The following is a 24,419-nucleotide window of genomic DNA, read 5'->3' on the forward strand; positions in this document are numbered from 1 at the left end:
GCCCGGTCGGAAACAAAGCGGGCGGCGGCGCAGCGGGCCCGGTATGGCGGCGCGGCCGGCCCGGTTCTCTCTCTGGCTGCTTCTGCATTTTCTGCCGCAGGTGAGTGGCTGCGCCAGCCCCGGGAGCTCCTTGGGCCCCGCGCCTGGGCGGGGAGCCCCGCCGGGACGGGGGAGCGGCAGTCGGGTAAAGAGCGATCATGGGCAAAGCCGGGCGCCGTCCCGGCGCTGGTGCTAGGGCCCTGGCGGGGCCTGCGGTGGTGCTGGTGGCCTTGCTTGGTCGGACGGTGTTTCTCGGTCTGAGAGCTGCCTTTCGCGGCTAGCGAGGGTGCGGAGCGGAGCCTGGGCCACCCGGCAGCAGCAGACGGGGCCGCAGCCCGGTGTAGCGGGGGGGTCGCCTGTGGGGTGTCAGTGACCGAGCTGCGGCCTGCTCTTTCTGGAGAAAGACGACAGCATCATGCCTACCCCAGGCTGCTCAGCCACGTCTGTGTTATGTGTCCTCCGCTCTTTGGCAGTATTTATATATGTATATATTTGGGTTTGTTTGGGTTGTTTTCTTATCCTTCTTTCTGTAGTTAACAGCGTAGTTTCTTCAAACGTGGGGTCTCTGTCAGGCCCGCAGCCCTTCGGGAAGGGTGTGCAGGCCAGGGGTTGGGGCTGGGATGCTTGCAGCAGGGGTGGCTCTTGGCTTTGCCTTCATCCCAACTGACAAACTCACTCTGAGAAAGCAGCCAGCAGAAGAGAAAGGGGATTTGTACTGAACCTGAGCCCATGGCCTGTCTTGAGTCCTGCATTCTCATTACTTGCAATACTAATAAGTTTTGTGGGATAAATTTTTAAGGGTGTGATAACGTACACGTAATCCTGGTACAGAAGGGAGTGGATTTTTAGCTACTGCATTGCATGGTACACAGGTTTTGTATTTCAAGCTCAGGTGTTTTGTGTTCTCAAAATCTTGAAGTCATTTAAAGTTCTTAACTGTTTATTAGGTAATTTGGAGAGTTCTATGTTGTCTTGGGTATTATTGGTGCAACATCTTAACATGACAGTCTTATTTTTCCCTTTTCTGTATCTGTCTCCTTGCTAGTGATCTTGAGTTAAGAATGGTCTGGTTGCCAGTTAACTACTACTTTTTTTTTTATCTATTATCCCCTTTTTTCTTTTTCTCCATCATCCCTTCCTTATTCTCCACATGCCCTGTGCATTTTGGCATCTCTATTAATGCTTCAAGTGGATTGGTAGTGCCAGCAGAGGCCCCACAAATTAATAAAATACAAGAATGGGTCAAGGACTGGCATGGAGTCAGTTTGATCCATCAGTTTGGAAAAGGTGAGCACACCACAATGTGGAAGGACAGCAGGTGGGTAGTCCACTGGTGGACACTTGGAGAGCTTGGCTTCAGCTCCACGCCTTGCAGCATACTTGCTGTCTGTAAGCAAGTCATTTAATACATGTGTGCAGTGGAGTGGTGTTACCGTGCTGGAGCAAGCTTTGAACAGGCTGGGCAAAGTGCTGAAACAGTCCTGCAAACTTACTCTATGGTGCTAATATATTTCTGTTAGCCAAGCTGGCTCATCTAAAATTTGTTTGAATACCTCATATTTTGCCATACTTCTACATCTCTTGTACTTGCACTTGTTGGTATGGCATGTTGGTACATAATCCTCTGCTTGTGGCAGAGAGGAGTGCTCCAATATGCTTGTACTACCATGATACACCAATGACTTATGGATGGGGTTATTTTGGGGGACAAAACAGCTTTCACAAGGAGCTGTTGTGTGCATTTGCTGTGCACCACCAGTACCCATTATCAGTGGCTTACTCTTGTATTAGTGCTGTTGGGCGTATTTAGAATATATCTTTGTCTCCCTCCATGAGATAGGATAAGAGCATATTTTTTTTTTCCCCTAGGCAGGGTGAAGTAGTGTCCATATTTGCTTCTAAGCTCTGATTTACACAGGGAGAAGGAACAGCTTGGCTAGTGAAGTGTGGTTCTTCCAAATCTGGGCCCTCATCTGGGAACACCTAAAGAGGGGCATAATCTTATAGATGCAAGTAAAATCTGCACTTAGATCTTGCTTTGGTATCTGAGTCCTCACTTTTTGTTCAGCTTCTCTCTCATTCTAACCATTCCTTCATGGCATTGCTACCTCTCAGTTGTCTGTAACAATAGCAGATAAACACGAACCTTTGACTAGTGAACAATATAGTGACGTGATCTGCAGTGAGCGTGTTGGATCTCGCTGGTCTTCACTATACTAGCTTTCAGCAGCATATTGAATTGAGGTGATGGTTTCTGTATTTAAAACTAGAGCACACTGTGATGTGGGTCCAAAGAGTTGAAAAGACTGTCTGAAATTCTGGATTAAGGTGGTGGTTGACAACTTAGTCTCACGGAATTGTTGCATTATGAATATGAAATTCTCTCCACTGTGCAGTGTTTGTTGAAGGAGTGTTTGTGTGCAAATTTTCTGTCTGCTATTGATGGTCTCCAAATTGTTCAGTGCGGTTCATGGGAAAGAATGCACCCTAGCTCTTGGGAACTCGGTTATGTGTCTTGTGTGGTATGTACTGTAAGAGTAGGCATAGCTTGTTCATTCCTTCTTCAAGGGACGCAGCTCCTAGTGTCTGTTAAATCTCTCTGAGATTTAGGTGACTGAATCAGCTGACATCTAATGAAAGTGGAAAAAAGCTTGGGGACAGAGTCAGGGAGGAACAAACAAGAACGAGCCACTAGGTTGGCTCAGTCACTCACATTGCAGTTTCTTCAAATACGGGTGTGCTGAGTTCCTCCTCTCCACCTTCTTCCTTCATTTAACTTGCAAGCCCCAGTGCAAGTGCTTCTCTCGGCAACCTGGGCCAGGGTCTCACCACCCTCACAGCAAAGACTTTCTCCCCTAGATCTCATCTCAATCTCCCGTCTTTCGGTGTCAAACCCTTTCCCCTCGTCCCATGGCTCCCCTCCCTGATCAAGAGTCCCTCCCCAGCTTTTTTGGAGCTCCTTTGGGGACTGGAAGGGGCTCGAAAGTCTCCCCGGAGCCTTCTCTTCTCCAGGCTGAACCCCCCCAACTCTCTCAGCCTGTCCTCCCAGCAGAGGGGCTCCAGCCCTCCCAGCATCTCTGTGGCCTCCTCTGGCCCCGCTCCAACAGCTCCATGTCCTTCTGCTGTTGGTGGCCCCAGAGCTGGAGGCAGCACTGGGGGGGTGTCTCCCCCGAGCGGAGCAGAGGGACAGAACCACCCCCTCGCCCTGCTGGCCACGCTGCTGGGGATGCAGCCCAGGGTGCGGGGGGTTTCTGGGCTCCAGCGCACATTGCCGGGGTGTGTGGAGCTTCTCCCCCACCATCACCCCCAACTCCTTCTCCTCAGGGCTGCTCTCCAGCCATTCTCCACCCAGCCTGGGGTTGTGCCCCAACCCAGGTGCAGGACCCTGCACTTGGCCTGCTTGAACTCCATGTGGTTCACCTGGGCCCACCTCTCCAGCCTGTCCAGGTCCCTCTGGATGGCTTCCCTTCCCTCCAGCATGTCGACTGCACCACACAGCTTGGTGTCATTGGCCAACTTGCTGAGGGTGCACTCAATCCCACTGTCCTTGTCTCCAACAAAGATGTTGAACAGCACCTGTCCCAGTAGTGACCCCTGAGGAATGCCACTTGTCTCCCCTTGGACATTAAGCCATTGACCACAACTCTTTGAGCGTGGCCATCCAGCCATTTCCTTATCCACCAAGTGGTCCATCCATCAAGTCCAAGTCTCTCCAGTTTAGAGACCAGGATGTCACGTGGGATAGAGTCAAATGCCTTGTACAAGTCCAGGTAGATGGTATCAGTTGCTCTTCTCTTGTGCGCTAATGCTATAATGTCATCATAGAAGGCCACCAAATTTGTCAGGTACAATTTGCCCTTAATGAAGCCATGTTGGCTGTTACCAATCAATGTTTAGTCAATCAATCAGTGTTTAAATGTCACCAATCAATGTTTAAATACAAATACTCTCTCCTTATTCATGTAGGGAAAACAGGTAATAGCCTACTCAAGTGGGAGAAATTAGTTTTGCTGTTTGAAGCAAGGAAGCCCATTCCTGTTGAAGCTTGTTGTAGTGCTTTCTAAATCTTATGTACTGTAAGAAGCAACTATCATAAAACGTCTTATTGTCACATCAGCTGTTGTTTTTCTGTCAGTGTTTGAAAAAGGCTGGGCTTGATATCCAAACACTTGGAAAAGAGCCCTTGGGGGTTGTATAGGGTCTGCAGAGGAGATTACATTTTCTCATGGGTTAATCTAGGATATGGAGTGAGCCCTAGGACCTGAAAACTGTCATAAGTGTTGCCACCATCCCAGTAGGTAAGCTGCACTGCTTTGAACTTACTTTTGTTGTCTCATACCTAGTGACATAAATAAAAACAAAACTGGAAGCATCAAAGCCCTATGGTACTTCAACAAGAAACTCTGATGCCTGTGGCTCTGCTTAGGTGGGAGGATAAGAACAAACTTGTAGTGGGTGTTAACAGCCTTCAGAACTATGCTTTGATGCTAAGTGATAATTGCTTTGTAAAAATGTCTGTTAATCTGCATTCTCCATGGACTCCATTCTCCATGGACTTTCTAAAACTCTGTACACCCTCTTCTGCTTTTAGCCCTGCTCATATTCTTTTTAATTCCTCTCATCCTTGATTTTTACTTGGCTTTTGGCACACAGAACCACATAGCTTCTAAAATGTTTTGAGCACTTCACATTAGGAACCTTTTACTCCCTTAATATTTCTTTAAAGAACATCCATTAAGTTGCTCAAAAAGCATAATTGTGTATTACTGTCTTCAGCGTGCCATTTGGGAATTATTGCTGAGTTCCATTAATGATTATCTAAATGGAAATGTGGCAACACACCCTTTTCTTATTCTCTCGTTTTAAAGATGTGTAGCTTATATCTTATAAATGTAAAACTTTTAACTGTGCACCTTGATTGTTTCCCAAATGCATACAGCTGTTCAATTACTGATAGCTAGGTCTTGCAAAACTGCCTGAAGATTTTGGAGGCAGTTGTACACATAATATTCAAAACTGAGCTACTCGATGGTGGGGTTTTTTGGTTGTTTTTGGTTTTTTTAAGCCCGGTCAGATCCTGTAACAATAATAGGAAACACTTTTATTCTGTTTTTTTGTCTGTCTATTTGGATCTGTGTGGCTTGTTACTCTCGAAAATAAAATTCAAGATAATAATAATAATGGATTACTTCTCAGTACTACTTGCTTTTGTTGAAAGGATTTTAGGTGCTATGGTTGGATAGCTGAGATATGAGTTTAAAAGTTCACCATGCCAAATAGTTGGAGTTTTTGCTAAACATTTTTTTTTCCTCACCGCATATGCACTATAGTGTTTTTGTTCGTTCACAAGTAGCTGTTTCTTGTAAACTTGCACTTTGCTCAAGTTGCTTTAACCTGTACTGAAATGAACAGTGTAACCTGCCATGCCAAGCATGCTTCAGGACAAATGTAACATTACTATTTTAGAGCACTTAATGAACACTAGTGTTGTGAAAAAGGGGAAAAGTTGTGGCATGAGTTACTGAAGACCAATTATACACAAAAGAGCTAATTATAAAAATCGCTACCTCCTGTATGTTTTTAGGATGATGTTTCTGTACTGCTTTGCTGACATCTTGCAGTAGAATGGCATCATTTATCCTCCAGGCAGTGTGGAATGGATTAAAGGATGATGCTATGAAGTGTTCCATAAAGTATGGTTTTACCCTGGTGTCTCCTAGGGGTGCAGTGTAACTTCTGTGTAGTGGGGTTTGAAATAAACAGAGAAATTAGAATGATGGATTCTTTTAATGGATTTTTGAACAAACGCATTAAGACGTGACTTGCTGCCTTCAGTCATCTTTAGCATCTGGTTTCTCAGCTGCTACCTGGCAAAACAAATGTGCAAGATGTATTTGTAAGAGGGTAACTGTATAATTACCAAATCATTAGTCTGTTTAGCTTATGAATGTTAAACTAGATGTTGACAAATTAAGTCTGCCACAACTTTCTGTCTAATTCAGCAGCAGCAATGGTTAGGGATATTATGTTTGGTTTCCCGTCAGAACAAGGTTTCATCAGTTCTGGTAGACACAAAGTGATTTGATTGGGGGAAAACTAAATCTGAGCAATAGAGCAATTAAACATGTGTTCAGACAATGACCAGTTTCATTTAAGAGTGCTGGACAGGAGGAAGAGACAAGGGAGAATAGGAAGGGAGGAGTTGGATCTGTGGGTATAGAATAGTAGGACGTGAAGAGGGATGGTAGAAAGATAAGATAGGGGGGTTGTCTGTTTGTTTGGGGGTGGTTTTGGATTATTATTTTTTCAGAACCTGGTGGTGGTGGTAAACTGATGGTCTCTGCTCACCCCATGTCCTGAGGTCACTAATGAATGGGCAGTGTTTCACCAGAAACAAAATGTGTCAGTAGTTAAAGTGAGAGCCAGGTCAGCTTTTATGCGTGTTTCAGATTTACTTTATTTTTTTAGCACTTTGAAATTTGTTTAGTACTAGTAAGGACTATTGAGAGTTCTCAGTTAAAATGCCAAAAAAATGGAGAAACTTCCCTTTACAATAGGAATCAAATGGTCTTGGAACACAGAAGTTATAATCAGAAGCAGCCAGTTGTATTAACAATGTTTGGTATTCCTCAGCACTGGATTCCCAAATCACTAGGCTAAAATAGCATTTTGAGAATGCTACCTTTAATATGTGGTCAATTTTTTCCTGACTATCTAATAGCTCATACAGATACAACTTGCATTTGCTCTCAGCATCACTTTTCATAGTCTATTATCAGACAGCACTACTTAAAACATTAAAGTTGCTCTATAAGAGGACTGTGAGGCTCTGAAGCAGTAATTAAAGATGAGCAAGACTCTCCTTCAAAAAGAAGTATTGATTTGAATTTGTGTAATTGAATTTTAAAAGAATTAAAAAAAAAAAAAACCAAAACAAAACCAACTCTCAAAAGTTACTTTTTGTCCTGCTTTCTGAGCATTTCTTTTGTATCTGAACCTTTCTTTCTCTGAAGCATTTAAAGCTTTCTGCAGTGTTCAGACCTGACCAGATGGGTCACAGAATGCACATAAGCAAGCTTGGAACCAAGGAGCTGATGTTCTTAAACTTATACTTTTACAACTAGTGGAGATGGTGCCTGACACTACTCCCAAGACAGTGCCTGCAACCCCGCTGTTGCTGACCTAAGTGTCCCATAGAACTTAATGGAGACTGAGATGATGTTAAAATTAAATTTTGCTGCCTTTTTGTTCCAGCAAGGAACCTTGTTGTCAGAGAGTGAAGCAACGCAAGGTACCCATTTGCCACTTAGAAATGGGAAGACGGATTCCTGATGTATCAGAGCTTTAGACTGCAAGAACAGTAGCAGTAGACCTCACAATATACTTTGAGTTTCTTCAACAGTTTTCTGAGGGCAGGTAGGCTTTACAGTTGTTTTGGCTCAGTTAATATGAGAATGAAGGCACTACTAATTAAAGTTAAAACCACCCCTAGTATTAGGAAAGTTGCACATACTTCATTTGTCATCTTGATTTCTGGTTGTGTGGATAAATACCTACTAGGACTTGGTGTACAAGTAGACCACTGCATCAACTCCACAAAAATATTTACTTTTGCAGGTTCTGTATGTAGTGTTGTAGGTGGTTTTGGTCTGGCTTTTTGAGTAGAAGATAAGGAATATATGTGGTACTCACAGAATTGTGTCAGTATACTCAAGGAAGGGAAAGAGGGAAGGAAATATTTAAAAGAGCAGAGCTTGTCATAAAGAATAAGACGATTGGTGAAATAACTGTAATAAGGAAGTGTTTGCCAGTGCCTGCTTGTGATGACCACATACCTGACGCTAGCCCGTAGGTCTTTCAATTTTGCTGGAAAATGGCCTGATACAATCTGACATAACCAAAATAATGAGGAAATTACTATGTATGCTATATATTATTTTGCAGGCATGGGAAGATGAAAATATTTATATTTAAAGGAACACTTCTTGCATTTATATGTGATTAGAGCACTTAGCTGAATAAACAGACTACGTACAGTGTATTGCAATTGAGAAGATGCCTTAAACTGATGCATTTGCTGCATGTTACTTTTCTCTGTAGTCCTTGCTCTCTTTTTCCAAATTCCTACAGGATCTGGGTTCTGTTACTTCAGCTTCCTGGAGCTTTCCTGGAGCCCCTTGAGGGACTGGAAGGGGCTCGAAAGTCTCCCCGGAGCCTTCTCTTCTCCAGGCTGAACCCCCCCAACTCTCTCAGCCTGTCCTCACAGCAGAGGGGCTCCAGCCCTCCCAGCATCTCCGTGGCCTCCTCTGGCCCCGCTCCAACAGATCCGTGTCCTTCTGATGTTGGTGGCCCCAGAGCTGGAGGCAGCACTGGGGGGTGTCTCCCCAGAGCGGAGCAGAGGGGCAGAATCCCCCCCCTCGCCCTGCTGGCCACGCTGCTGGGGATGCAGCCCAGGGTGCGGGGGGTTTCTGGGCTCCAGCGCATGTTGCTGGGGTGTGTTGAGCTTCTCACCCACCATCACCCCCAACTCCTTCTCCTCAGGGCTGCTCTCCAGCCATTCTCCACCCAACCTGTATTTGTGCCTGGGATACTTTGTAGAATCATGTTTTTTTCTTCTTTAAAATACAAAGCAGCTAGTCAACAGCAAGTTGCACCTATCACTTCTACTATTTCATGTGACCTAAAATTCTTGTGAAATTTTTGTTGTTGTCAGGTGTACTGCGAGTATGGGATGGTACATGTCCTTTCCGAGAAGGGTAGCAGCAAAGGAAAAGACTACTGTATCCTCTTCAATTCTCAGTGGGCTCACTTGCCACACGATCTGGGTAAAGCTGTAAGTACCTAGTCAAGCAATGACAGAACAATGTATTCAAAAATGCCTTTATTACAGGGAAATGTCTAATTTCTAATAATTAGCAGAATTTTAAGCAACTACTTTGCTCTACTTAAAAAATATTTTTATCTGTTAAGATCATCCGAGATAGTGCTATGCAGTGACAGCAATATTCTTTTCCAAGCAGCATGCAGTAAGTAATAGTAATAATAGTAATTACTATTTCTGGTTTAAAACAAAAATCTTCCTTTTGCACCTAACGATCAATTAAATAAAAAAGGCAGTTACCTGTGGTTGGCAAGGAGTTTTTGTGTGTTAGAATGATACAGCAGGATACCACATGGCCTTGAACTGTGACCTGTAGTGCTTTCTCAGTGGTTCGTGGTTCTGTCGAGTGTAGGAATAAATAGTCTCAGTGTAGAGGTGTCCTGGTCTGACACGAGCTGAGCTGGCCATTGAGTCAATTCTTCACTCTATTCCATGAGAAGTTGCAGTCACTGAACAGTGAAATCGGCAAGTACACTTTGAATAAGCTACTAATTGGAGAAGATGTGAAGTAGTTGACCAATCCTCTGTTTGTTTTATTCATTGTATTCCTTAATTTACCAGTTGAATGCCTTCCCCTTCTTTCATATTATCCCTCCTCCTTGTGTCCAGTACTGCAGGAGTACAATTTATAACTGAGGTGATGCAGTGCATCAATCTGAGCTCACTCTGCTTTTGTGTTGTGCTCTGATAGAGCTGATAAGCTTTCCCGAAACCTGGACATCCAGGAAGCGTGTGTGGAGACATTTTACTGTAGGAGCCAGGCTGGAGACAGCAGTTTTCTGAATAAGCTATGGGCTAAACTGACAGCTCCTTACCTTTCTCTCCTCAAACAGTGCAGTCAGTTGTACAGCTGTTTGATATTGTATCATGTAGCTGTGAATTTCTAGTGCAAAGTGTTACCTGTGTCAGCTTCTCAGGTTAAAACTTTACCCTGACCCTTCTCAACACTTACAGCTCAACTCCTAGCAAGAGCGGGGCTGTGAGCTGCTTCTGTTAGCACAGCTCGTGCCAAGAGTCAGTTATTTGGTAGATAATTGCATTTTTCAGGTGACTTGCAAATAGAACTGGGCAAAGATGTTTATTGTTGTTTTGGTTTTGCCAGTGTTATTTCTAAAGCTTCAGAGTGTCTTTGGGCTGTTCCTGTGTAAACATACCAGAGTATGGGTTTTTCCTTTGGGTCTGAGGAGGGCCAGAACTAAGGAAATAGGGCAGTCCAACATCTCTGAATCACAAGCAGTGAGAGAATCAGCTTAGAATCCAGTATCCAGGTGCTTAGGATCTGAAATCTCAGCTAACTGAATACTATTGGTTTAAAAATGGAAGTTTATTTTTGTTGCCTATGCTCTTGTACTTTACCTCTGCCTGTGTTTATATTTCCAGCTGTTCATACCCTATACCATCTCAGCCTGCCACTCTGTGCCACCCTCACAATTATAACACTTTGCTGTACTCCTGTATCCTGGATGTGTGCATCAGAACAGCAGCAGTGCTGAAGAAAACAAATACAAGTGCAGATCATAACACACATTTTATTACCAGCAGAATTCTGTACAGGAAGGTGAAGGAAGGCACCACCCTATGTAATAGAGAGGGCAGCACTGTTTCAGCTTTCAAGTTTCTCCGAGAATTCTCGTCACTCCATTACTTGAAAGGTCTAAACTACCCTTTAGAAACTCTGTGGTTTCCACTCTTGACCTTTTATAATTTTATTTTATAAATATGTATTTAACTAATTTCTTTCTTTTCAGTCACTCTTGCAACTGCAGGATCAGACAGCATCTGTTTTGTGTTCTCCTTCGGACGTACCTGATGGGGGATTTAATAATCAAATCCCCATGGTGATGCGAGGGAATTGCACTTTCTACGAGAAAGTGAGGCTTGCTCAAATAAATGGAGCTCGTGGGCTGCTGATTGTTAGTAGAGAGAGACTGGTAAGTCTCCTTCTGTCTTTCTATATTTCTGATATTCCTCTGTTAGATACTGTCTTCAGTGCTCATTGCTGATATTTGATGCTCCTCTTTAAATAATATTTATGTGTTTACGTACATTGCATGGCTATGTGTAAAAATAATACATCTAAAGGAAGGATTAATGACACAAGAGGAGGTACTCATTTAAGTAGGAAGAGTGCTGCATAGAGCCAATGTAACATTAAGCCAAGGGCTCAGAATTATCCTTATGTCATATGAAATACTGGAATCAAAGGAGAAGGTTGTTTTCTTGACTCATACCCCTACCTTCAACGAGATCTAGAGCACAGTGAATCCAGTGCTTTAGATTCAGCTGGAGCATTGCCAGTATATGTTTTGAAAAATTAGTAGTTCTGAATACTGTAGTCAATACTAGAGGCGCACATCAGTCATAAAGCCATGACCCTGATGTGCAAAAGATACTGCTTGAAGTTTGGTTGCTGCATTTTTGCTACCACAGTCTTTAATAACTTATGTTTTATTGGAAGCAGGCATACATTTTGACATGGAGATTTTGTTGTCATTATGTTCCTTTCTAGAATATTTTCTAAAATACTACTTCAAGTATTTGTAGAAATGAGTATATTCTTAACCTGGTCTTAACTGTCTTTCAGGTTCCTCCTGGGGGTAACCGCAGTCAATATGAAGAGATTGATATTCCTGTGGCTCTGCTCAGTTATACTGATATGTTAGATATTGGCAAGGTAAACTCAATACTAAATGCTCTGATTTATATTATCACATTTTAAATGGGTCACTGCTCAACAGTATTTGAAGTCCATCTTAAGAGCTTTGAATCTGTAAAGAGCTATACTCATTAAGATTACATTATTATATTTTGGAAAAAAAATGCAAATCTCTTTGGAGGTTATTTCTCATTTTCAGAATAAAATGGAGCCTGGTGCTGGAAGTAAATATCACTAATAGTAGAGCCACTACATTGCTCTTAAGTATTTATAATAAAGCTTGATTCTGAGGAGTTGCTTAATGAAAACTAAAAAACTGAACCTTTGCTAAGGTAGCTTTTTGGATGTTCTTCATAACTTGTACTTACCTCTGCAGAGTTTTGGCAGCTCAGTGAAAGGGGCGATGTACGCACCAAATGAGCCTGTGCTAGACTATAACATGGTGATCATATTTGTCATGGCTGTGGGGACTGTTGCAATTGGAGGCTACTGGGCAGGAAGCAGAGATGTGAAAAAGTGAGTACCTAGAATGTAGTATATCAATTTTCTTGTATTTTTCACAGAAAAAAAAATACATGGTATTTATCTAAAGATAAATTTATCTAAAGCTCTGCTAATGAGGTTTGGAGACTTACATAAGCAGAATGGAAAGATGTTGATGTGACATTGGAAAGGCCGTGAGCCTTGTTTTGGCTCTGTCACTGCCTGAAACTATTGGAGTATAATTTGCATGTAGAATGTTTTAGTATTTTGCCTTGTCAAAAAGCCAGACATCTGAAAAGCTCAGAAGGAAAACTGGGTAGTAATAGGCTTCCTATTTGGGCTTTTGTGAAAATTTGCCATAAAAATCTTTTGTTTTAAAAAAAAAAAAAAATTTGTTGTTACTAGTACAGTGCAAAACAAACTGATTGGATGGCTAATATGTATCATGTTTATTATGAATCTTTTATTTAAATTTTATGGTTACTTTTTGCCAGTAAGTGGAGTTGAGGGGAGGAGGTTGTCTGTGCCACACTTATTTCTAACATTTACTTTATACACACAACCTGACTTTAGGATTTCTTCTGAAGTCAGCAAATCATTCTGTGGTAATTTTCAGGATTCTGAATTCCTAGTAAATGAAAAATAGTCTTCTTGATAAACTAATGCAGTGGTTACTGGTTTAGGCATTGTGTTATACCTGATGTTCATACATCCAGGTGAAATTGTGGGTTTCTGCTGACCTGATGTGTCATGTTTTCCAACCCCATGTAGTTGTCACTGAAGATTCAGTGCCCTTTTGTATTTTGCTGCAGAAGGAATGAACTGATTATAGCCATGTTATTCTTTCAGGCGGTACATGAAGCACAAACGTGATGATGGGGCAGAGAAACATGATGATGAAACAGTTGATGTGACTCCAATAATGATTTGTGTATTTGTAGTGATGTGCTGTTCAATGCTGGTCCTCCTTTATTTCTTCTATGACCACTTAGGTACTCTTAAAGTTGTAATTGTATTGATACATCTTCATTATCACAAGGCTGCCATCGTTTAAAGAACATTTTTACTGTGAAAATAACTACGAAATGGCTGTCTACTGCCATGTTTCTTCATCCCAATGTGATTTAAAAACCTGTAAGAAAACCCACTGAGTAGATTTCTATACCCTCTTTTAGTGAGGTTGGATTAGGCAATCATAGAGCTTCTTTCAAACATCAAAGCCGATTAAGTAGATACAGACTTAATGTCTTCCACTTCTTATTTTTGTCAAAGGCGTTCTCAAACCTATACTGGTCTTTCTGTTATTGTTCAAAGTAACTTTCTGTTATTGTTCAAAGTTATGGGATCCAGGATCATTTTATAAAGATAAGTTTCTACTTTCCAAATCACTTACCAAATTGATTGACAAAAGAATGAGAGCCTAATGTACTGGAATTTCCATCCTCATGTTTCTGAGGAAATTAGGAAAGGTGCATCCCATCTACATTAATTCATTTTGCTACTGAGTGATTTTTTTTTAAGAGTTCCCTTATAATGCTCATGTATACTCATAATGAGAAGATAAACATATCACTGTAAATTGCCTTTTAGGCTTATTATTTTATTACTTACTTTAAGAATATTAGCACATAAGTTTTGATTTGTTGAAGTATCTATTGCATAAACTACACCTGAGTAAAATGAGCTAGAATTAGATACTTAAGGAGCATAAATCTAATCAACAATTATTTGAAGTCTCTGAATTTAACTTTCACTGGTGAAATGTAAGCCTTGTTTCTCATTGAGGCTTTTTCCACTACTTGGACTTATGACTTTTTCCTTCTCAGTCTATGTTATCATAGGAATATTCTGCCTGGCTGCCTCAATTGGTCTTTACAGTTGTCTGTCTCCCTTTGTGAGAAGATTTCCCTTGGGAAAGTGTAGGTATGTGGGAACTTATACATTTTTAATAGGCAAAATTAATTTTTTATAATGTTGGGTAGGTGTGGTATTTACAAGGTGGTTTCATACTTGAAAATGTTTATAAAGGAGGAGGGTAACTACATAGACAACTGTTGCTTTGGTGTGTTTTTCAGAATCCCAGACAACAACTTGCCTTATTTTCACAAGCGCCCACAGGTCCGGATGTTGCTACTGGCGGTATTTTGTATCTCTGTCAGCGTAGTCTGGGGAATCTTCAGAAACGAAGATCAGTAAGTATATATTTTAGTTTCTGTGCTAGAAATTGTAATATGCTTTATAGTACAAGTAACTGACATCTGTAGAAGCCTAAACTTATCCAGAACTTAGGAGTGACAGGAAAGAAACTAGAGACTTGGGCAGAAATTCTTACTTGTTCCTTATGTATTTCATCTTTGTCTTGTTGGTTGAAGTTACAGAAAATATTGAGCTTTAATTTCTCTGCGTCCCAGTCTGTATTCTGATCTCTTTGGCTTAAGACAGCTTTTTGGAAGTGGTGGGGAAAGTTGAACACAAGTTGCCTAACTTATTTCTTCAGGTGGTGGTCTGCATGCGCATTTGCTCAGAGAGAGCAAGAGCTATGAATATTGTAAGATCATTAGTTTCTCTCAACTGTCTGATATGAGTAAATAATTCTTTGTGTCTAGTACTGCTGTGGTACCTAATTCTAGCATGTTCTTACACTTCTGTTAGAGTTTTTTGTTGGTGTTTTTTTGGATTTTATTTTTTTTATTCCTTACCTCACTCCCAGATGCTCCAGTTTCTCCATATATACATGATGTGTTCATCTTCTTGGTCCGTCTGTCAGGGATTCTGTGTTGGAACTGAAATGCTGGCTTGTGTTTCTGCTGATGGTACCAAAGATGCTTGTGGTTTGAATGCTTGTTATTGCCTTTGTGGGGCCCATGTTTTGTGTTAAGGCTGTGGATAATTCACTGATAGAACTCATAAATCCAGGTAGCATTGACTTTGAAACACCTTTTAGAGAAATTGGTGTCAGACTGAGGAGTACAGAAGTACTATAGCACTATTCCAACCTGGGATTTTTAGGACTAGGGAATCCATTTTCTGCCTCAAAGCTGGAGTGGTCCTGAGTGTCTCCTGCACAAAGCTGCATCAAGAAGTGCTCAAGTATTGATCACAACAGAATAATCTCTTATCTGTATCTAGACCTTAGGAATTTTAGGGAAACCTTAGTGTCTCATATCTCAAATCCTACTTCTCTACAATCTTCACAATTAAGAGTAAAGCAAAGAGCCTTCGTACTTCTATACCTACCTTGCAAAAAACAATCAAGAAACAGCCCCAGCTGTAGGCTTCCATCGGCACACAAGAGTGTACGCATCCACAGGCCAAGGACTTCCTATTTTGGTACCCACTGACCTTGTTGAGCCAGTTTTCAGTCCACCTCACTGCTCATCCAGCCTACACTTACTTCATCAGCTTCTCCATGAGGATCTTATGGGAGACTCTTAGTGAAAGCCTTTCTGAAGTCTAGATAGACAATGTCACTGCGGCTCCTCCTTCACCTACCAAAACAAACATTTCATTGTAGAACGTTATCAGGTTGATCAAGCACAGCTTCCCATTTGCAAATCCATGCTGACAACAATGTTGAATTCAAGCAAGTACTTTTAATAAAGTTTTTTTTATCCCAGGCAGGTCCTTAGTGAGGACAAGGCTCTGTCTGGCTTTCCTACTGTTTCCTGTAAAAATGTTACTCTCCTCTTTCTTTAGGTGGGCCTGGGTTCTGCAAGATGCTTTAGGAATCGCTTTCTGTCTCTACATGTTGAAAACAATTCGCCTGCCTACATTTAAGGTATGAAATTAAACAAATGTAACCAGAGGATGTTTGCCTGTATATAGTTGAACAGAGGAGCCATGTATAATGGAGTACATTGTCTTGGAAATGCATTTCCATTCATACATAGCGTGGAAAAGAGTGATGTGACAAGTATAATGTAGACCAATAATTGGGATGTGATTGTTAGGCATGGCATTTCATAATGTAAAATTCTGCAGAGTGTAAATCATACCACACACTTGTGGAGGTTTGGGGTTTTTGGGGGGTTTGTGTTGGTTTTTTTGTTTTGTTTTCAAATTTGACACACAATTTACGCATCATTCTGGTGTTTCTTCAAATCTTCCAGAACTAATTAATTATCCTAAGATAAAAATCAGTAGAAGTCATTTAGTTGCCCTTTAGGCAGCTCTTCAAACTCTGTTTCAAGTTATCTTCACCTATAAATTTGTTTCCCTGTACAGATTGGCCAAAGTAATGTGGATACTATTTCAAGCTATGCCTAGCATCCTCCAGAGAAAATGCAGAACTTCTTAATATTTCCTAACAAATTGAAATGGCACCATTTCCAGATTTTATATGATAAAGAATTTTAGGGACTAACGTGTGATTTTGTGTCTAAGAATTACTTTCTTTTATATGGTATATGCAAGATCCAATTCCTCCATCTAAAATATTTAGGAATTAAGAAAAATACAGGGGTGACTGGTTTTAGTCCTTGTTAGTTTTTGCCTTAAATAGTCTTAAGTTGCTAATGATTAATTCTTTGCTGTTTACTAAGGCGTAGTTGTAAATACTGAGTATTTGTCTCTTCCTTCAGGGTTGTACCTTGCTCCTCCTGGTTCTTTTTGTGTATGATGTATTCTTTGTATTTATCACACCTTTTCTAACAAAGGTAAGTGAAGTACTTCTCTAGTGCCTGCTGCTCATAGAGTAAAGTGTAAAGACCTGTTTCTTTGTGTATTCCTAAATGATCCCAGACCTGCGGAGTGAAGTGCTGATTTACAATTTTCCCCTTTTTCCTTTAGACTGGGGAGAGTATAATGGTGGAGGTGGCTGCAGGCCCATCTGATTCTGCCACTCATGAAAAGGTACTGTACGTAGTCTAAAAATATGACACTAACTTCCAGCTATTATGCTTTCAACTTCTCTAAAATTCAAAGACCACAAAGCTGAAATGGAAATGCCAGTCTGAAAAGAATTTAATGTGGAAATTAGCACTCCTGAGCTCTCTGGAAATCTACAACAAAGACGGGGGCAAAGCAGAATTTTAATGGTTCATCACAACAGCTTTGGTCTTCTTTTATCTTGCTTTAAAAGGGTTTTGGTATAAGGAAGCTGGTTAGCTCAGCTTCACAAAAACATTTGACCACATTTGTAAATATAGCTTCTTGCTAATGAAGTGTATCCATTTCTACCTGAAGAGATACAACTTATATGATCAGTCTGTCTCTTCCTCCCTCTCCCCAGTTTTGATAACTGCTTTATGAAAACCTGAGGCTGTAAGCAAAGGAGAGAAACACGAATTGGAGGCAGAAAGAAAACAGAAGTCAGTATTCAGTGGTTCTGTGCTGTTTGACAGCAGCCAGTACAACATGCTGTGGCTGACTTGGGGAGGAAAGTACATGAGATATTTGTGTTGCACACTGTATCTCACTAAGAAATGGTTTTGTTAAAGGATTTTAAGGATGCTGGCTCTCTTTTCAGCAAGGAACATAATGCTGTCACATGGGAAAATAGTGAAGAAAATAGCTGTTTGCAGGATGAATTATGAGTGGATCAATCCATGCTAATTTTAACTTCCTATGTTCTTCTCTTTTGAACCCCTTTAGTTTCAGTTTTATGCACAGAATTAATTGTATAAAACAATAATGCTAGTATAAGTAGATCAAATTATTCTGGCACTAACATTAGAAAAGGAAGAAAAGAAAATAAGGTTTCTTCCATGTACTGTATTGAAGAGAATACGTTTGCAATGAACTTTGCCATACTGTGCCTCAACACTGCAAATTATGTAATAAAGAGGAACACTTGGGGAGAAAACAAGTCTTTACTCTTGAGACTTTTATTGCAACCAGTAGAATGAAATATAAATGGTTATTTCTTATGCATGTGGCAGCTTATCTAAATTTTTTACGTTCCTGCAGTTAAAGCAGAGTTGATACCCTATTGATGTGAGCACTTTGAAATTAATATAGTGTTTTGAGATGCCTGTCGTGCGGAGTTGTTTTGGCTGTTTGTTGTTAGGAAGTATTTCATCACTCCTATCTTTAAATACATTTTTTTATTTGTCAGTAATATTAATAAATATTACAAACATAAGGATCTATAATGTAAAAAAAGATACATTTGCTCTATTTGAAATCTGTAGTTTCAGTACAACAGAAACAAGTTCTGGTAGATGGTGTCAGTCTCATAAGGCATTTGTCTCTCTCATTTTAAGCTCCCAATGGTTCTGAAGGTTCCGCGACTGAACTCCTCCCCGTTGGCTCTGTGTGACAGGCCTTTTTCTCTCCTAGGATTTGGAGACATTTTAGTTCCAGGTATTTCTTGTTTAGCGTGTTTAGAATTTTACTTGTCACACTGTCATATTAGTTTATTCCTCTTGTACTTCTCCTTCAAGTGGGAAGCTTGATTTGACTTCTATAAACCTGATAAATTTGTAAGTGTATCTTTTATGTTCTATTTTTTTTTTTGCATGATTCACTTTTTCCGTTAAGAAATTAAAGACACATAGAATCATAGAATGGTTTAGGTTGGAAGCAACCTTAAAAAGATCATCTAGTTGCACCCCCTGCCCTGGGCAGGGACACCTCCCACCAGACCAGGTTGCTCCAAGCCCCCTCCAACCCGGCCTTGAACCCCTCCAGGGATGGGGCAGCCACAGCTTCTCTGGGCAACCTGGGCCAGGCTCTCACCACCCTCACAGCAAAGAATTTCCTTCCCACATCTCAGCTCAATCTCCCCTCTTTCAGTGTCAAACCCTTCCCCCTCGTCCCATGGCTCCCCTCCCTGATCCAGAGTCCCTCCCCAGCTTTCCTGGAGCCCCTTGAGGGACTGGAAGGGGCTCCAAGGTCTCCCCGGAGCCTTCTCTTCTCCAGGCTGAACCCCCCCAACTCTCTCAGCCTGTCCTCCCAGCAGAGGGGCTCCAGCCCTCCCAGCATCTCCGTGGCCTCCTCTGGCCCCGCTCCAACAGCTCCATGTCCTTCTGATGTTGGTGGCCCCAGAGCTGGAGGCAGCACTGGGGGGTGTCTCCCCCGAGCGGAGCAGAGGGGCAGAATTCCCCCACCTTGCCCTGCTGGCCACGCTGCTGGGGATGCAGCCCAGGGTGCAGGGGGCTTTTGTGACGTTGCCAGGGCGTGTGGAGCTTCTCACCCACCATCACCCCCAAGTCTTTCTCCTTAGGGCTGCTCTCCAGCCATTCTCTACCCAGCCTGGATTTGTGCTGGGGATTACCCTGACCCAGGTGCGGGACCCTGCACTTGGCCTGGTTGAACTTCACGAGGTTTGCACAGGCCCACATGAATCTCATGGTTCAGTTTTACATGCAGTGACGTGAAGAAATGCAGAGAAATCTCAGGAGTTGATTTAGCAACTAATTTTGTAGTATAAAACACTTAATAGTGTGGTGATAGAGGAAATTATTTGTCCATTTGCACATGATTTGTGGCCACACACACATACCATCACTCAAAACTTCGTAATTCTGTTAGTCACATAACATTCAGTGTTTCTACCACACTTCTCTCAAATTTGATTTTGATAGTATGTAGAAGTATGCCTGGCACCACTGTAGGTGAAAACAAGTGTGCATCTTCTGGCTTTTAGATTTCTTCTGAGAAATCATTTGTCTATTTTCTCGTATTTTGGGAAATATGAACTGTGTCATCCCCGTCCATGTCCTCTCCTCCCCCCAACCTATAATAGGCATAGTCATTAACCATAAATTTCTATTGTCTTTACTAGGAGCTGGAAGGGATGAACTTACCCTTATTCTTGTTGTGAACACTGTATTTTTACAGCTCTTTGTTAGGGAAGGGATGATGTGTATTTGTAGATATTAATTTTATTATTAGACTGCTTCTGTTGTACTAGGTTTGTGTTATCATATAGCTGTTCTGTAAGCTCTGCAGCCTCCTGAATGATGCTGTCATAGCAGTTAAACACCAGCATGCCTAAATAAGTGTTTAAAAAAAAAAATCTTAAAAGTTCCTAGATCATGTCAGGATTTTGTGTATCTTAATGCGTGACTGGATTGAAAGTATGTTGAATTGTTCTTTCTCTTCCTAGGCTTACTCGTAGCCTATTGCCATAGATTTGATATTCAGGTGCAGTCGTCCAGAGTCTATTTTGTAGCCTGCACAATAGGTATGTATCACAGTGACACATTAACAATATCTACAGAAGTTGCTCCCTTTAAAAGCATACCGTTGATCTCATATTACATAGTTTGGTTTTATATTCTTCTCTTCTCTTTGCTAAAAATATTTCTGTTTAATAATAAAGTACTTTCAAGGCCAGACCTTCTGTAACAAAGTTTTCTGATGTCATTTTCCTGAGCTGTTTTGTCTGCCATATATATGCAGAGCTTCTTGTTACTGTGGTTTGTCTTGCTCTAACCCTTACATCTACACTGCCTTTATACATGCTTGGCTACTCATTTCTGGTTTCTCAATGCATGAATCTTTGTGTTTAATGCGTATGAGAATTCAGGTTCAGGTATATCTTCCTTTGACTTTGTTCTTAACTTCTCGTGTATTCTAAAATCTGTGACCTGTGATGCAACAAATTGTATTATGATGGCTGTAACACCTCTAAATTAGTTTTCTTCTTTAGTTTTTAGAATACACAAAGGTACATGCCTTGGACTTAAAGATGACTGATGAATAGGATCTTACAGATTTCTGTTGGCTTTGTTACAGAGTATGCCAGCAAAGACTTAAGATGCTTGCAGTTAATATAATGAAAAATTTTAATGAGAAAATGCTTTAGAAATTATTTTGAAAAAATAGCAAGGTTCTTGAAGACTTATAGCAGGGTTAGAGGGATGCTTTTATTTGAAAGTACCAAATATTAAATATTTTCCTCTCAAATATACTGTTGTCTTACCTGGTACTTTCAAAATGCTTATACAGAAACTGATGGGAAAATTGTGTATCAATGAAGAGTCAGCAGTGCAGTATTGCAAGAATTAAAACTAACCACATACAGGGCTGTGTTAGGAACACTGAGCAGCATGAGAGAAGCGAGTATTCCCCTCAATTTGGCAGTTAAGACTGAGTCTTAACCAGGGTTCCTTGTGCAAGACAGACATTGACATACTGGAGAAAATGCAGTGGAGGCCATGAAGATGGCTGAGGGCTGAAGTACATGATTTTAAAAGAAGAGAAGGCAAAGAGGACATTCTGTTGCTGTCTACAGCTACCTAATGTAAGGATGCAGAGAAGACAGACAGACTTTTCTTACAGGTGCACAGGGATAAGATGTGAGGCAATGGACTTAAACCACAGGAAGAAATATTTCAACTACATATAAGGAACTGTCACTAATAACATAATGTGCCCTGAAAAAAACATTTTTGAAGAATTGTAAAAAGTTATTGAGTATTCTAACCATAGAATCATTTAGGTTGGAAAAGACCCTTAAGATCATAGAGTCCAACCATTAACCCAGCACTGCCCAAACCACCACTAACCCACGTCCCTCAGCACCACATCAGCCCATCTTTTAAATCCCTCCAGGGATGGTGACTCCATCACTTCCCTGGGCAGCCTGTTCCAAGGCTTGACAACCCCTTCTGTGAAGAAATTTTTCCCAATATCCATCATAGACATCCCCTGGGGCATCTTGAGGCTGTTTCCTCTTGTCCCATCGCCTGTTCCTTGGGAGAAGAGACGGTTGTAGAGAGCGAGGTCTCCCCTCAGCCTCCTTTTCTCCAGGCTGAACACCCCCAGCTCCCTCAGCCTCTCCTCACAAGGCTTGTGCTCCAGACCCCTCACCAGCTCTGGGTCCCTTCTCTGGACCTGCTCCAGCCCCTCAATGTCTTTCTTCGTCTGATTATGAGTAAAAATCATTTGGATTTAGCTTCATTGTTCTGAAAATGTAATTGAAAATAATTACTTTATGCCATCCTAGCTGCTTCTGTTCTACTTAATAATTTTTGCAGAGTATATGCAGAAATTAAATAGAAAGGAATAACAAATTATAACATACAGCTGGCTTGTTTGTTGTTGGTTTGGGGTTTTTTTTTGTGGTGTTGCAGGTTAGTAAAAAACAGCCAAAAACCAGGCCAAACAACAAGCATGTGTTATAATGGTCAAAATAATTGTTTGTATCTGACTTCATAAATACAATATGAGGCAAATTATTTCATCTGTTTGTTTTGCCTTTCTCAAACTGCCTAAGGGAATGCCCAGGATGGACTATGCCGGTCACGCTGCTTTCACAACATGTTGTTGTCACTAGAAAGACTTCAGTATCTCTGTTAAGTAAAGCACTATTCCAAGTTTACATTGTGTATATAATGCTTGTGTCTAAAGAGACCTGAAAAAATTCTGGAGATGATGTTTTACATATTTCTTGAAAAAGTTCCTGTTAGCATGCTCATCTAGCTAATTATTTAGTTGTTCTTGAGCAGGACTATATTGAAGTAACTTTTTTGCTGGGTTTGTTTCCTTCCAGCGTATGGCATAGGCCTCCTTGTGACCTTTGTTGCCCTGGCATTGATGCAGATGGGCCAGCCCGCCCTCCTCTACCTGGTGCCCTGCACTCTTCTCACCAGCTTTGCCGTGGCCCTTTGGAGAAAGGAGCTTGCAATGTTCTGGACGGGCAGCGGCTTTGCGGTGAATACCAGTTTGATATGAGTGTCTTCAAGAAATACTAATATTATAAAAACCTAACTAGAATTAAAGTTGAGTAAAATGTTGCAGTATTATCAAACAAAAACAAAGATTTTTGTTCTGCTTGATTGTTTGCTTTCTTACATACTTTTTTTTTTTTTACCTCAGTAAGGTTTTCTTTTTTAAATGTTTATGGCCACCTAAACTGGCTAGTGAAAAGTAAAGTAGACCTTGTCTGTCCTTCTTGATTCTGCCATAATTTTACTGGTTGGACCTCTATTGAAATTATGATTGTTGTTGTTGTTGTATTATAGAAAAGATAATGTTTTATTATATTATATTAAAGATGTCCTTAAAATATTTTTCTTCATATTTTTTCACAGCCTACTGCTTTTGAAGGTAGAAATCTAGTTCAATATAGTAAATTATCACTTTGTTTCACTGTGGTACAAATGAAATTAATTTGATTCCAAAAGAAATAATTCCTATTGTGATGCATGATTATAGATTTTGAATAATTACTTGAAGGGCAAATCTATCAAGCTAGAGGTTCCCCTCAGTGAGTTTTATTTGTTATTTGTTTATGATAAACTTCACAATTTTCCTTTAGAGAACTGAATTTAATTATTGGAGGAATATTTGAGATCATCTGAAATGTGATGAAAAAGTTAGCAGTTGTTGTACACTAGATAGTAAGGGTGGGCAAAGCCAGAGAATGAAGAAGTGCCAAAGTGCTGTTTGCCTGTTCCTGCATAACAGCAGAGCACGTCTGAAATCAGCAAGGAACAATAGGTCAGAAAGCAATTCAGCACATTTCTGGAAGAAAAATCCCTTTGTATACTATAAAACACAAAGACAGGGTAACAGTATGCATGTGTCCACTACTGGAGAATGGTAAGAGAGGTGGTGGACCTTTAATCTTCATCTTGTATGACCATCGCACCTCGTAACTGGGCACAGTAATTCTTGCTTTCTGTCATTCTGACTCTGATCTTCCATTTGCAGAAAGACCTACCTCAGCCTCCCTTGGTGATCGCTCCTGTCAGCTGCCCTGAGCTTCCCAAAGACAGCAACATACCAGCCTCACAACAAAACACAGAGCAAATGACCAGTCCTACCCTCCACGTGAAAGAGCTGCATGGCCCCACCTTGGCTGCAGAGGAGCTGGCTGATACCGACACAAAGATGGACCAGTCAGAAATTTCTTTTGCACAGAGCAAGGAACCAGCTGGTCAGAATAAGGATGACCTTGAAAGCAAATGCCTAAATGCAGAGCAAAAACAGCTGGAATAAACAATGTGATAAGAACTCATTATCTTCCCTCACAAACATATCCATATAAAACCAGTATGTATTTAGGACTGGTTTAGTAGTGTTTGCGTTCATTGAGGAACCTCACTGGGAGTCTGATCATCAAATGCATCAACGAATGTTCTGCCTCCAGCTTTGGTACAGCTATACACTTCAAATATCTTTTTGAAATATGGTGCTCTACAAGGGTTCTAATGTACGGATTTCAATGATTTCATTTTATTAGTGAATGCCTTTGACCGTTCCATTTTCATTATACCAGGATAGTATTAAGAGTCTTTATTTACACAGTACTCTGTGCTTGTGTGGCTATTTTGCTGCTTTAGCATAGCGTAGGTTAACACAGAGGAAAAGCATTGAACAAGTCTGCTACAATGCTTAGTTGAGAGAAACATGATACTTTTTTTAGCACTTTCCCTGTTGTGACCTTTTACTTTACTTTTCCCTACT

At 41.0% G+C, this 24,419-nt stretch overlaps 1 protein-coding gene across 1 annotated transcript; it reads left to right on the forward strand.

Moving 5' to 3' along the window:
* The first annotated feature begins 43 nt into the window (after positions 1 to 43).
* Positions 44 to 23,951, forward strand: SPPL2B (signal peptide peptidase like 2B). The gene is made up of 15 exons (XM_074163729.1): positions 44 to 100; positions 8,753 to 8,872; positions 10,669 to 10,851; positions 11,505 to 11,594; positions 11,953 to 12,092; positions 12,909 to 13,051; positions 13,886 to 13,982; positions 14,135 to 14,251; positions 15,756 to 15,837; positions 16,640 to 16,714; positions 16,848 to 16,910; positions 18,263 to 18,362; positions 20,110 to 20,187; positions 22,501 to 22,661; positions 23,664 to 23,951. The coding sequence occupies exons 1-15, from the start codon at positions 44 to 46 to the stop codon at positions 23,949 to 23,951; spliced, it is 1,794 nt and encodes a 597-aa protein (XP_074019830.1).
* The last annotated feature ends 468 nt before the right edge of the window (positions 23,952 to 24,419 follow it).

Source organism: Numenius arquata, chromosome 25, assembly GCF_964106895.1.
Source record: "Numenius arquata chromosome 25, bNumArq3.hap1.1, whole genome shotgun sequence".
Taxonomy (NCBI): Eukaryota; Metazoa; Chordata; class Aves; order Charadriiformes; family Scolopacidae; genus Numenius; species Numenius arquata.